The sequence below is a fragment of the Pristis pectinata genome, chromosome 2 (genome assembly GCF_009764475.1).
Source record: "Pristis pectinata isolate sPriPec2 chromosome 2, sPriPec2.1.pri, whole genome shotgun sequence".
Lineage (NCBI taxonomy): Eukaryota > Metazoa > Chordata > Chondrichthyes > Rhinopristiformes > Pristidae > Pristis > Pristis pectinata.
This window is the reverse complement of record NC_067406.1, coordinates 128,504,408-128,516,584: the sequence shown is the minus strand read 5'-3', so window position 1 is coordinate 128,516,584 and position 12,177 is coordinate 128,504,408. Positions and strand designations below refer to the sequence as shown.

At 40.2% G+C, this 12,177-nt stretch overlaps 1 protein-coding gene across 4 annotated transcripts in view; it reads right to left on the bottom strand.

Moving 5' to 3' along the window:
• The window catches only part of LOC127586356 (serine/threonine-protein phosphatase 2A 55 kDa regulatory subunit B gamma isoform), a 232,718-nt gene that overhangs the window by 54,583 nt on the left and 165,958 nt on the right, over positions 1-12,177 (bottom strand). For all 4 annotated transcript variants that reach the window (XM_052044252.1, XM_052044280.1, XM_052044260.1 and 1 more), the window contains one exon: positions 8,510-8,687. In XM_052044252.1, the coding sequence (XP_051900212.1) occupies positions 8,510-8,687 (178 nt within the window). The remainder of the gene's footprint in view (positions 1-8,509; positions 8,688-12,177) is intronic.

Sequence of the window (12,177 nt, the reverse complement as noted above, 5' to 3'; positions counted from 1 at the left end):
GGGATGGGTGGGCAGAGATGAGCGAACCAGGGAGTCACAGGGATTGTGGTTCCTGCGGAAAACAGGAAAGGGTAGGGAAGATGCAGCTGGTGGTGGGATCAAGTTGCAGCGAGTGTGATCTACTCTGGGCAAAGGAAAATTATGCAACCAGCATTTAAAAACCTAGTGCTACATGATCCAATCTCTAGGTACTGGTGTTTGATTACTAACTCAGCACAAAGCATTTAGAGAAAAAAAAACTGTTGCTATTTCAATTTCCAGATAATTGTCGACCAGCCTATCTGTAGTGGATGTGTAGGACACTGCAAAACAACAAGACTGATGATCAGAGCTGTAATGCTGATTCACTATGACTGCAAGTAATTATGATAATGTTAACAAAATAAATGGTGGACACAGAATTTAACACCAACTCACCAATAAGTATTTCCACATCAATGTCCTCTGAAAATGTTTTAATGTCATTAATGTATTCAGTAACTGCAGACTGCAACTGATGAACAATCACATCCTGAACTGCAGACAGTTAGCTGATTATCCAAAGAGTCAAACAGAAGCTTAAGAGGATCAAGTTTATCTCGTCTTACCAACATTCACCCAACCTTCCACTAATAACAAAGTAGTTTCCATGGCATTATGTGGGCATGTTTCCAGAAACATCATAGGTGGGTGAACCATGGGACAACCTTGTATTCTTATTACAATCCAACACTCACATGAGCACTTCACAAAAGCAATTACTACAAAGTGAGAAGGACCACCAATCTTGGCTGCTTCCATTCTCTTATATTTACATAATTATACCATAAAATTTCTTGTCCACTTAATGGATATCCAGAGAATAACTTATGCCTAGGTCAGACAAACATATCATTGGTGATAAGCATGTCACAAGTGAAAAGGATAATGCAAGTTTCCCACATCAGCAATTTTTGCATATGTAAAACCAGTGAAGTTCAGCCAGAATAAAGCTCAAACAGCCTGATCTTGGAATACAAAGGATTCAATCTCATGCAGAAGAGGAAGAGAATGGTGATGGGGGCCAGGTGGATCAGGAGGAGAGAGAGAAAAGAGAAAAAGAGATGGTGGGGAGGGGGGAAGAGGGGAAGAGAAGCAGTTACTAGAAGTTTGAGAATTCAATGTTCATGCCGCCAGGTTGCAGACTACCCAGGCAGAGTACAAGGTCCTGTTCCTCTAATTTGCATTGAGCCTCAACTTGGCAGTGGAGGAGGCAGAGGGTAGATATGTCAGTGTGGGAATGGGAAGAAGAATTAAAATGGCTGGCAATCGGGAGATCCAGAGGGCCATGGCAGACGGAGCGAAGATGCTTGAAGCAGTCACCCAATCTGTGTCTGGTCTCTCCGACGTAAAGGAGGCCACTAAGAATTCTTAGTGGGCTTGTCAAGATAGATAGGGGGAAAATATTTCCCTTGGCTGAGAGTCGAGAACCAAGGATCACACTTGGGACTGGAATTTCTTCCTGCAGGGAGGCAGTGAATCTTTAGAATTCCCTACTCGGAAGGAATGCAAAACAGTGGTTGATAGGTTTCTGGATATTAGAAGAATCAAGGAATATTGGCTACAGCAGGAAAATGGCTATGACCTTGAATGTTAGAACAGGTTCAAGGAGTGGAATGGCCAGCCGACACCCACTTCCATTCTACTAGCAATTAGAAAGCAACACAATGCTATAAATATTGTATCAATACGCAACTGATATTGTTCCTCATTCTCTCTCGTTGCCCCTTAACACGAGTCCTTGTAGAGTAATCTGTAGTAATGAGATTCTAGTTGGAACATTTTGCAGGAAAGCCACTGCATGTAATAGCTGCTTAACTTTTCAATACAATGGACAAGGGTGGAACAAACCAACCTCCACTCAAGACTGAAGTTGATATGATTCCAGCTTCTGACTTGGCCTTGCATACTCCATCTTTGTGGAATCCATGAAAGTCTGTCGTAATGCTAATTTTTTTTGGACAAGCTGAATTTAGAATGTCAAAGCAAGGTGGCTATTCCTCACTTAGCATCAGACAAAGAAAATGAAGCAAAAATAAAACCGCAGTCATGCAGCATCTGTGGAGGCAAAGGGATGGACGTCTTTTCAGCTCAAGACCCTGCATCAGGACTGAATGTAGAGAGAATATAGCCAGTACATAGAAGAGAGAGGGAGGGGTGAGTTGGTGATGTGTGGAAACAAATGGTGGTGGTGGTGGTGGTGGTGGTGGTGGTGGGGGGGGGGGGGTTGGTGGGCAGAGAATGATGGTCAGATGGAACCAGGTATTGGAGGTGGAGGTGGAGGTGAGAGAGGCTAGCAGGGGGGTGGTGGGAAGAGGAGTAGGAAAAGTGAACCAAGGGAGAAGCAAATCATATAGATGGGTATCTGGGTAATGGGAGACAAAAAAAACGATTAAAAATATAGTTAACAAATCACCCTAATTAAACAGCCTCATGTCATCCTAACTAAACTATATTCAGGAGGCATTTGTTCCCGTATCCCCAATAATGAAACTTAAGCTGGTCAATCTAAAATGAACAGAAAGGGAGATCTGTCTGGTGGGATGGAAAGAAGTTTAATCTTACCTTGCCTGAGATAGTCTGATCATTCTCAAACAATAAAAATAGCTGTAATACGCCCATATTTGATCTGGAAAACTTACGGTTTCCCTGCCATCCTCATCAAATGCACAGTCGGGAGTGTGAACATTTTACTACAACTATTAATAACCACAATTGCCACTCAGATGGAACACTGAGCGGATATTAGGTACAGAATTCACACAGATCTGGTCTTAAATCAATGTGCTGAGTATGAAATTACATTAAAATCAACTCCCAGATTACTGTGGGTGTCATTTAATTTACTCCACTGCATACAACCAGTTAGACCCTAAAATCATTTCCAGCACATGGATCACAGGGCTGCTTAAGCTACTCCAGTCAAGACAATAAGCAAAAAATCTGTTGTAATGTCAATCATCAATACTAATTTTCTTTGCACTAGCCCATCGTAACTTCAATCTCCTGGTTAAAGCTGACTACATTTAGACACTTCAATAAAGACTCGCAATTTGAAATTAGTAGATATCAACACACATCAAGATTCAAGCTCATCAATTGGTTAGAAACTAAAGTGTGTTGAGCTCCATCCACACCTCAGCTTCTACCTCAGGCTCAAAGAAAACTTCAATACGCAACTTCTCTTTTAGATGCTACGTAGGCTTCAAGGATTAAATTGCAAGAACAGATTGCTTAAACATGACAAGAGACTGCCGATGATGGAATCTGGAGCAAAAGCAACAAGCTGCTAGAGGAATCCAACAGGTCAGGCAGCATCTGTAGAGGGAAGTGGACAATCAACATTTCAGACTGAGGCTCTTCATCGAGACTTAAAGATGAGAAGGGATACAGCTAGTATAGAGGTGAGAGGAAGGGGTGGGGCAAGAGAGGGCAAGCAATAGGTGGATCTGAGTGAGGAAGGGTAATTGGCAGATGGAGTCAGTTGTGAAAGAGAAGGGTGGAGAAACCTTGACAGCCCATTTTGCTCCACAGATGCTGCCCGACTCACTGAGTTCCTCCAGCGCCAGTTTGTTGCTCAAGTGAGAATTGCATTCCATTTTACTTTCAAAGGTTAAACAAGGACATGATAGAAATTTACAAGCTATGAAAAAACTGATAGGTTGGTTGAGCAACTTATTTGCAGATGGGGAGTCCAGAAATGGGGACAGATACAAAATAGTCAAGTTAGGGAACGCTTCAAGAATGGTTGTGGATTTTAAAAATTTTCTTCTGTAGACTGCAATTGATGCTTCATCAATGGTTTATTTAAATCCACAACTGGCAGATTTTTGTTAACCAATGTATTAACAGTTGGAGGAAATGTGCATGTGACATTAGATTACAGATCAGTTTTAATTTCACTAAATTGTTAAAAAGGGAGCACGTAGTTGGCTCAAGTTCCCATTTTCCTTTGAATTAAAATATTTTGAACTTGTAGCTACCAACTATGTGAGAACTCAATGCAGACAATATCCCTAAAGATGAAATGGTAAATACTTTAGTATAACAAATGCCAGGAGGGGCAAGTCTAACACCATACATTTTTTTTCCACCTCAAAGGCAACCCAGTCCTCAAATGATGCAAAGTTTGTGGTATACAAGTGAAATGAATTAAATCTGAACAACTCAAAACTAGTCTCATTAGTTCTGCTGTTCATGGGCACAATGTGCAAAACTAGTCTTAACTGGCATCTTCATAATCTAACAGGTGGTAGAAAATGGTACCATTTCAACAGGGGTGGTGTTCTGGAACTGGACAAAGATGCCTTGGTTACTAATTGATTCAACCAAGATATCTAGGAGTCATTGCTGCTCAGTGTGGTAACTGAGGTGAAAAGTGTCACATTCCATTAAAATTCTACTTGTTCTGCACATGGATTTACAAAAAAGAAAAATGATATACACAAGAAAATGACATTTTAATCCACTGGCAGTTAAGTTATTCAATAATAACATCCATCTTATTAAAATAACTATCTCAGCTTTTTACCCAACATGGCCATGACTGAGGAGATGGTGGATTGAAAGCCCTCATCTTCCTGAACTGCTTGAAATCGTATTACACTGAGCAATGGCAGTTTCACTCTGGGGGAAAAAAAATGCAGGTCATCTGTACTGATTTTAAATAAATTTGATTTTTTAATTAGCATTTGCATGGTTTTATGATGTCTCAAGACACCCAACATATCTTCGAAAGTATGCACTGCTTGTCCTGGGGGAAAGCAGAGCATGGGATATGGGGAGGATTTGCAAATGACAATGGTTACATGGCCCGACTAAAATTATTTTGATGTACAGTGACTCTCGTCATTCATCACAATCAATAACTGGGTACAAGTTATTATGGTGTATCCAAGCCAACTGTATTTCAATTGCAATGCAAATTACCACTAACCATGCAAGTAAATTAACTTTCAGAATCAGGTTTATTATCACCGGCATATGTCCTGAAATTTATTGTTTTGTGACAGCAGTACAGTGCAAGACATAAATTACTACAAGTTGCAAAGAAAAAATAAATAGTGCAAAAGATGAATAATGAGGTAGTTTTCATGGGTTCATGCACTGTTCAGAAATCTGATGGCGGAGGGGAAGAAGCCATTCCTAAATATATTCCCCGTAATAGCTCTGCCCTGATCACAAAAAGCAGGACAAATCCAATTCGGCTAATTACAGTGCCTTTAACTAACGGTTTATCAAAGTCATGCAATGTGATGTCAGTCCCATCATTCCTAATAACCTGTTGGCTCCATCAGCAAGACAGATCAAAATATGGATTAAAAATAGTGCTAAATTCCTGGGCCATTTTCAGCAGCTTCATGAATGAAGGTACTTTCACCATATTTAGATATCTAGATGAGCACTTGAATCACCAAGGCAGAGAAGACCATGGGCTGAGTGCTGGGAAATGGGATTAGTATACATAGGTACTGGATGGCTAGCACACAGTGGGCCAAAAGTGTCCACTCCCATGCTTTATGATTCTACAACTCTAAAATCTTGGAGATGTCACTAAGGAGACGATGATATCAGGAAAATGATTAGGAATTGTGGGTGGAAGATACTGATAAGAGTAGAATGGGGGCCGAGTTGCTAACTATAACAACTTGTAGGAGGCACCTAACAAAAGACCCTTGACATAACACAGGAAGGCACGGGTCCTGTAATGCTGAATCCATTTGTTCAGGCCAGTCCTGATGAAGGGTCTCAGCCCAAAATTTCAACTGTTCATTTCCCTCTATAGATGCTGCCTGACCTGCTGAACTCCTCCAGCATTTTTGTCTCTGTTGCTCCAGATTTCCAGCACCTGCAGTCTCTCATGTCTCCATTCATTAAGATCTTCTTTGATGTCAGAGGCTCATACATTGTTATTGTTTTTCCCTTGTACTACCTCAATGCACTGATGTGATGAAATGATCTGCACGGATAGCATGCTAAACAAAGTTTTTCACTGTACCTCGGTACATGCGACAATAATAAACCCATTTACCAACTGACTTCACAGACCTCAGGCAGTAGGATTTTGTGCAAGTGATGCCAAAGTGAACATTGTTTGCATTTGACTTCTTTGCAGAGGACTCTAAAGATCCTGACCTAAAGTCTGGAAGTACACTGTATGTGTGTTTTTTTTAAACTGCAGTAAGAGACCTAAAACGCCAGGTATGTCCACATCTCACACAAGAATACTGCACATTTATATGCATTATACAAAATCTACCACAAAATAGGTTTGCTAAAGTTTCAGCAAAATGGCTTCCATTTATATGGCATTCCTGAAATCCTCGCCGTCCCTGATAATTATGGGGTGATAGGGAGGGTGTGGGGAAGAACAGGGTACAAAAGAGGATGGAGGTTAAGGTGGGTGAAGAGACATGCTGTTGTAGAAAGGAGCTACCATAGCCTGAGGGGAGAGTAGGGAAAGGAAGCCATTTCTGGATGGAATGGGGAAAGTTAAGGTTGCTCTGAAGCAGAAGGGGCAAGATTGCTGATTATGGAGAAATGAAGAAAGACAGTACTATTGATGAAGGGAGGCTAAAGACTGAGGGTTCAGGGAGTGGAAAGTTGGGGGGGGGGGGGGGGAAGGGTGCAAGAAGAAAACACATCCTGGCTGTCCCCAAGTAACAAACCGGTTCCATTTTTACATACATTGATTTTGTCCATACATTAGAAAATATACAAAAACAATTAATATGGTAATCATACCTCCATGAATATCATCAAAATCACACAAGACAGATTAAAAACAATTACTAAATGTGGAGGGGAAACTAGTTCTGCTATTCGTAGGAATGAATGTTGGACTTTTGAATTCAGTAATATTATGGGAGCACATTCACATGTAGGGGTGTTCGTAAGTCAGGCATTCTTAACCCAGGGATGACGTGTGTGCATTTACTATCCTAACCTGTAAGATACTCACTGCGAACAAATCAGAAACCTGACTCTCTATTGCTTGGCTTTCCGATCGTTGGGAAAACCTGTTAAATTTAATGCAGGCCCCAAATTACTGGGTGGGAATTTGATGTAAACATGCTAATGAAGTACTCCATCTCTTGACAGAAGCATACTCACCTGATGTGATATGTATCAGTGCAAAATAGCAACTGGTGCATACAACTTTTTGGACACGTAGGGATCATGCTCCTGAATTTTATTGTTTTTTTGTTAAAAAGCACACTCCCTTCTCTGCCCTGCTTATGCATGAACCTCTATTCTTCATCAGGGACTAAGAGGGAAAAGCATTAATTTAGATGCAAGTGCCAAATTACTTGATAATAAAAAAGTTTTATGCAATTTATTCTTTTCACCAAACATAACCAGCAGCAAATTTATTCTATTAACACTAAATGTGATTAAATTTCCAGTTATCTGTTTGCTATGGGTAACAAATTTAGTTGAGAGATACCAGAAGAACTTGAAGCTCTTCCTCCAATAGCACTATCATACTTTCTAAGTCCACCCGAACAGGCTTGGTGTTTCATCACATTCAAAACACAGTAACCTGCAACAATGTAGTAATCTCAGTTGACAGCCTAGTTTTTAAAGGAGATTCTGTAAATGAATCTCCAACAGTCTGGTTCGGAAAGCAATACCATCACTTGTCCGAGCTGGAGTGATATCACAAAATAAAAATAAAAGTTTTCTTCACCAACTGCTGCAAACAGACACCAAGTGAAATTGTACACAAAAAGTGCTGGAGAAACTCGGGTCAGGCAGCAACTATGGAGGAAAATAAACAGTCGATGTTTCGGGCTGAGACCCTTCATCAGGACTGGAAAAGAAGAGGGCAGGTGGTGAGGGAGGGGGAGGAGCACACACAGGCAATAGGAAGACAGCAGTACCTGCAGACATTTAACAGCTGAATTCCTTCAGTGAGAAACAGCTGCAACGTTTATCAGCACAAGTTAATGGTTTGGCTTTTTACATTGTCAGTAATTCTTTAAACCAGACAAACAGTTAAATTTGGGCACTTCTTGAAGTACCCACAATCCAGGGGAATGTTCAATTACCAATAAATCATCTTAAAAGTATGACCTAAAAAAATGAACTTGCATTTATATGGTCTATTTCACATCCTCGGTGGTCCCAAGGCACTTCAGGGTTGATGAATAACTTCTGCAGTCACTATTATTCTGTGCACTTCATTTGGCTTAATCAATTACAGCTTTTAGTACAATTGAGAACAATTGACAAAAATAGAAGGGGTGTAAAAAAAAGACAATCTGCACTCTAAAAGAACTGCAAAAAGTTTTGAAGCAGTATCAGTCACTAAAAACAAGGGTTATTGTTACCACAACACTCATATACCCAGCCATAATAACATTTTACATAAATGTGTGGACATGGTAATAATTGTACACATCTCTAGAGACACTGTGAATGTTCAGTATCTAGGAGGTACAAGATCCTCAGTAACAATAATACACGCACACACACAGCAAAAGGATACTGAAACTCCTGTCTGTTATGCCTAAGTGCCAGAGATTTATCCTGAGGTCATCGGCTGACATATATGTCTCACAGTCACTGTTGACCGAAATGGAGTTGATGTGATAGGTGTGAGCATTAGCAAAGATCTTCCGTGGAGTCACCTCCACCATGAGATCCATTGGCTTCAGTACTGGGACCTGGAGAGACAAACAAATATGCATTATTAAATAACTTGCAATCCACCTCAACATTGTTATACTTCTCAGTGTAGATCAGAATTATGCAAAGGTACTGCTGATGTCAGTAGGCCAGGTACCTGGAGTACATCAGGAGGTGGAACCGAACTGGAAAAGCAGTGGGAATCTCAATGTTCTGCATTTGCAACTTGCACATCTTTAGTTGGTTAAAATTTTAAGCACCATTTTCAAGTCCCTAAACCTCTTATCTTCATAACCACATCCAACTTTATTTTCGGGGTTTTAATAAGCCACATTCCCACAGGATAGGAGTATATACCAGGGCACAAAATAATGAAAATGTTCCATTTGGCTTGAACATGTAAATTTGGTGTCGAGTGTCTGTACTTGTCAGATATCCAGTCTACTAAAGAAGAATTATGACATAGGGATGTCATACCAAAAATGTACTGAAATACTAATAAACAGTAAAGATATTTATTCTGCAACAATCTTCTATTGTAACAGGGTGTGAAAATAACATCGGCTTTTAAGCACAAAATAGAATTGGTAGCCCTTTTATACTAGGCTATGTTGGTTTTGATTTAAGTCAATGGAAAAGCAAACCGGCCAGGTTTCATGGCCTTTTCATTCCTGCCCTTTTTAACTTCATAATTGAATGGAAAAAAAAATACACAGAATTCCTGAACGACTCAGTTTTACGCTGCCCTCCTCAAATTTGTCGTGCCTGCCCCAATTCTCCCATTTGCTGATGCCTTCCACTATTGCCCATTTATGCGCTTTACTTCTTTCTTGGTAGCCTAAGTCGTGGGCTCCCCCACTTCTCTCATTTATTGATTATCCCCCAATACCACATTTACTGCTGCCCTTCTATAACATCCATCTTTAATACTGCTCTCTATTCCACTACTCTGCATGTCCAGGTACCTCCTCAAATTAGCACATCAAATGCAGAGAACCCCAGAACAATAACTGAAGAGTAATGCAACATGTATGACTTCTTCATTCAATGTTTTTTTAAATTGAAACTGCAGTTTGCAATGCTCAGTCATATGATTCAATTGTTGGGCAAAGAGGAAATATCTGCAGGCTTGCTTATCAATTAAAATCATCTTATGAAAGCATTGTACTACAAAACAAGCTTTCATTTTGTATTCCTCAAAAATTTGATCATTGGCATAGTTTACATCTGCTCCACACAGAATGCACTGTGCAGTAGTGTGCTTGTCAGTAGGCTGTAAAACTGCATCATCTGAAGCTTTTCCACAATGTCATGCAGACACATTATCAGTCAGTGTTAACATTTATGACCTTTTCTCCAAAATCCACTGACAGGCACTGTATTTCACACTGCTACATATCCCCTAGAGCTTTGTTGCATCCCTCATGATCATTTCAGCTAACATCTGATTTAAAGTCTCATTCCTGCACAAGATGAATTGCAGAAATGAGCAGAATTCAGCCAAAAAACACCAATGATGAGAGATCTTACTAGTTCCACTAATACATAACCTCAAACAAATGGCTTTAATTAATAGTTTTGTCTCATATTGGAGGAGTAATGGGGCAACATGGTGCCACTGGAAAAAAATGTTTGTATGACTTAGTTGTTCATTCCTATTTTAATAGCCTACTGCTATACTCAACATTACTCAGTGCCCTGAACAATCATAACAGCAGTTCAATAAATTTTGATTTTTAACTTTCCCTCTCCCCTCTTGCCGGGGGGTGGGGGGGGGGGTGCAGGTGGATGGTCTAAGGCCCTAGCTCAAAACCAAACCTAGATTCTTCTCACTATCTGCCATTATACTGACTTCTTTCACATTGATAATTTCTGGAGTTATCCTTACTTGCATATTCAAAATATTAAGCTCAATTGCTCATTAATTCACTTCTTGAAATAGGATTACGAGGGTCACCACATTTGGTGAATCAAATTCTCCTTTCATTACTTGAATTATTTTGGGAAACAGGTTTATCCATTTTCCCATGAAAACCAGCAATCTGTGGTTAGAGACATGAAAATAAAGGTGACCCAAGAAAAAAAAATCGACTAAATTCAGTCTCTCATTTTAAATTATTTCAAAGCCATTTAATCAAACATTACAAAAATCATAAGGTGATCAAAATTACACCACCTTATCAGATAATTAAGAAAGTGCTGCCAGGAAGGGTCAAATCTATTAAGATAGGTCAGGAAGTACACTATCAGTTAGGACTGGCTTCCATGGCAGCATGCTCCAGACAGTGCACGGGAGTGGGGAACACTTATGGAAGGAGCTAGAAACCTGGGAATATACTTGGTGGAAATAAAACTACACTTCTGCTCACCTACGTTGAGGAGCCCGAGACACATGGCGGGGATTGTTTGGTTAATTGACGACTAAATTGCCACAAGTGTGTCAATGAGCAGTAGAACCTAGGAGGACATGACGGGAAGAGGGGAAAAATAAAATGGATATGGGTAGAGTTGGTGTAAATGAGTGCCTGATCATTGACATGGACTCGGTGGGCTGAACAACCCGTTTCTATTCTGCATCTCTATGACTAATACGGATTAGACATAACCTTTGTGAAAGAAAGAAACAGGAGCAAAACAAATGAATTTAGCAGTGACACAGCTTGCACCAATCACTATAGCACTGGATTGCCTGCAATATTCAATGTGGCCCTATTTTAGATGTATGATCAAATTGCCTAAATCACTTAATAAGCACCGTTAATACGCACATTGAGGAAGGGCGGGGGGTTGAAAATATATTCTGGTCTTAATAAGATTTCAGGTAAGTCAACCCAATTTAAACACAACTGAGACCCGATCAGCAGGCTAAACATTAAACATCAGGATCTTGTTTCCAAGATTCATTACATCTCCTTACTGGAGTATAATCCATCAAATTCAGAAGGAAGTATGACATATCAGCAATGTTAATCCAATAAGGCTGGTATTTTTATATGATGATTGCAAACAACCCAAAATAATTGCAGTAGAATGGTGTGAATACTGGAATAATCACATCTCTGGGGACATCTCAGCCTCCAGGCATCAGTCTCTTTCATAATTTGGCCTTCCCCTACTCTACCACCTGCATCCTCCTTCCCACTGAGCTCTCCTACAATCATTTCTATCAGCATAACCTCACTTCATCCAATTCGGGCTTTGGGAGCAGAGTCTCATTGCTGGTAATTACCAACCTCTATCTTGACTTGAGCAGGAGCTTCAATACCAACATTCACTCCAAGCAATTCAGAAGTTGTGCACTTTATGGAAGGAAAGTCAGTTGAAGGCAAAAACACTTTTTTGGAGCCAGTTCCAGAAAGGAGCACTTGGGATTCAAAACAAAAAAAGTCCTTTGATATAGCTGCCCAAAGATAGCCCAGATGAAGGGCCACTGGATCTTCCAAGTGAAGCCAAGTTGCCACTCATGGAACACTCTTCTTCATGGAACAATCATGGCATCAATTGCTCCAGAAACAGCAAGCTGCAAGA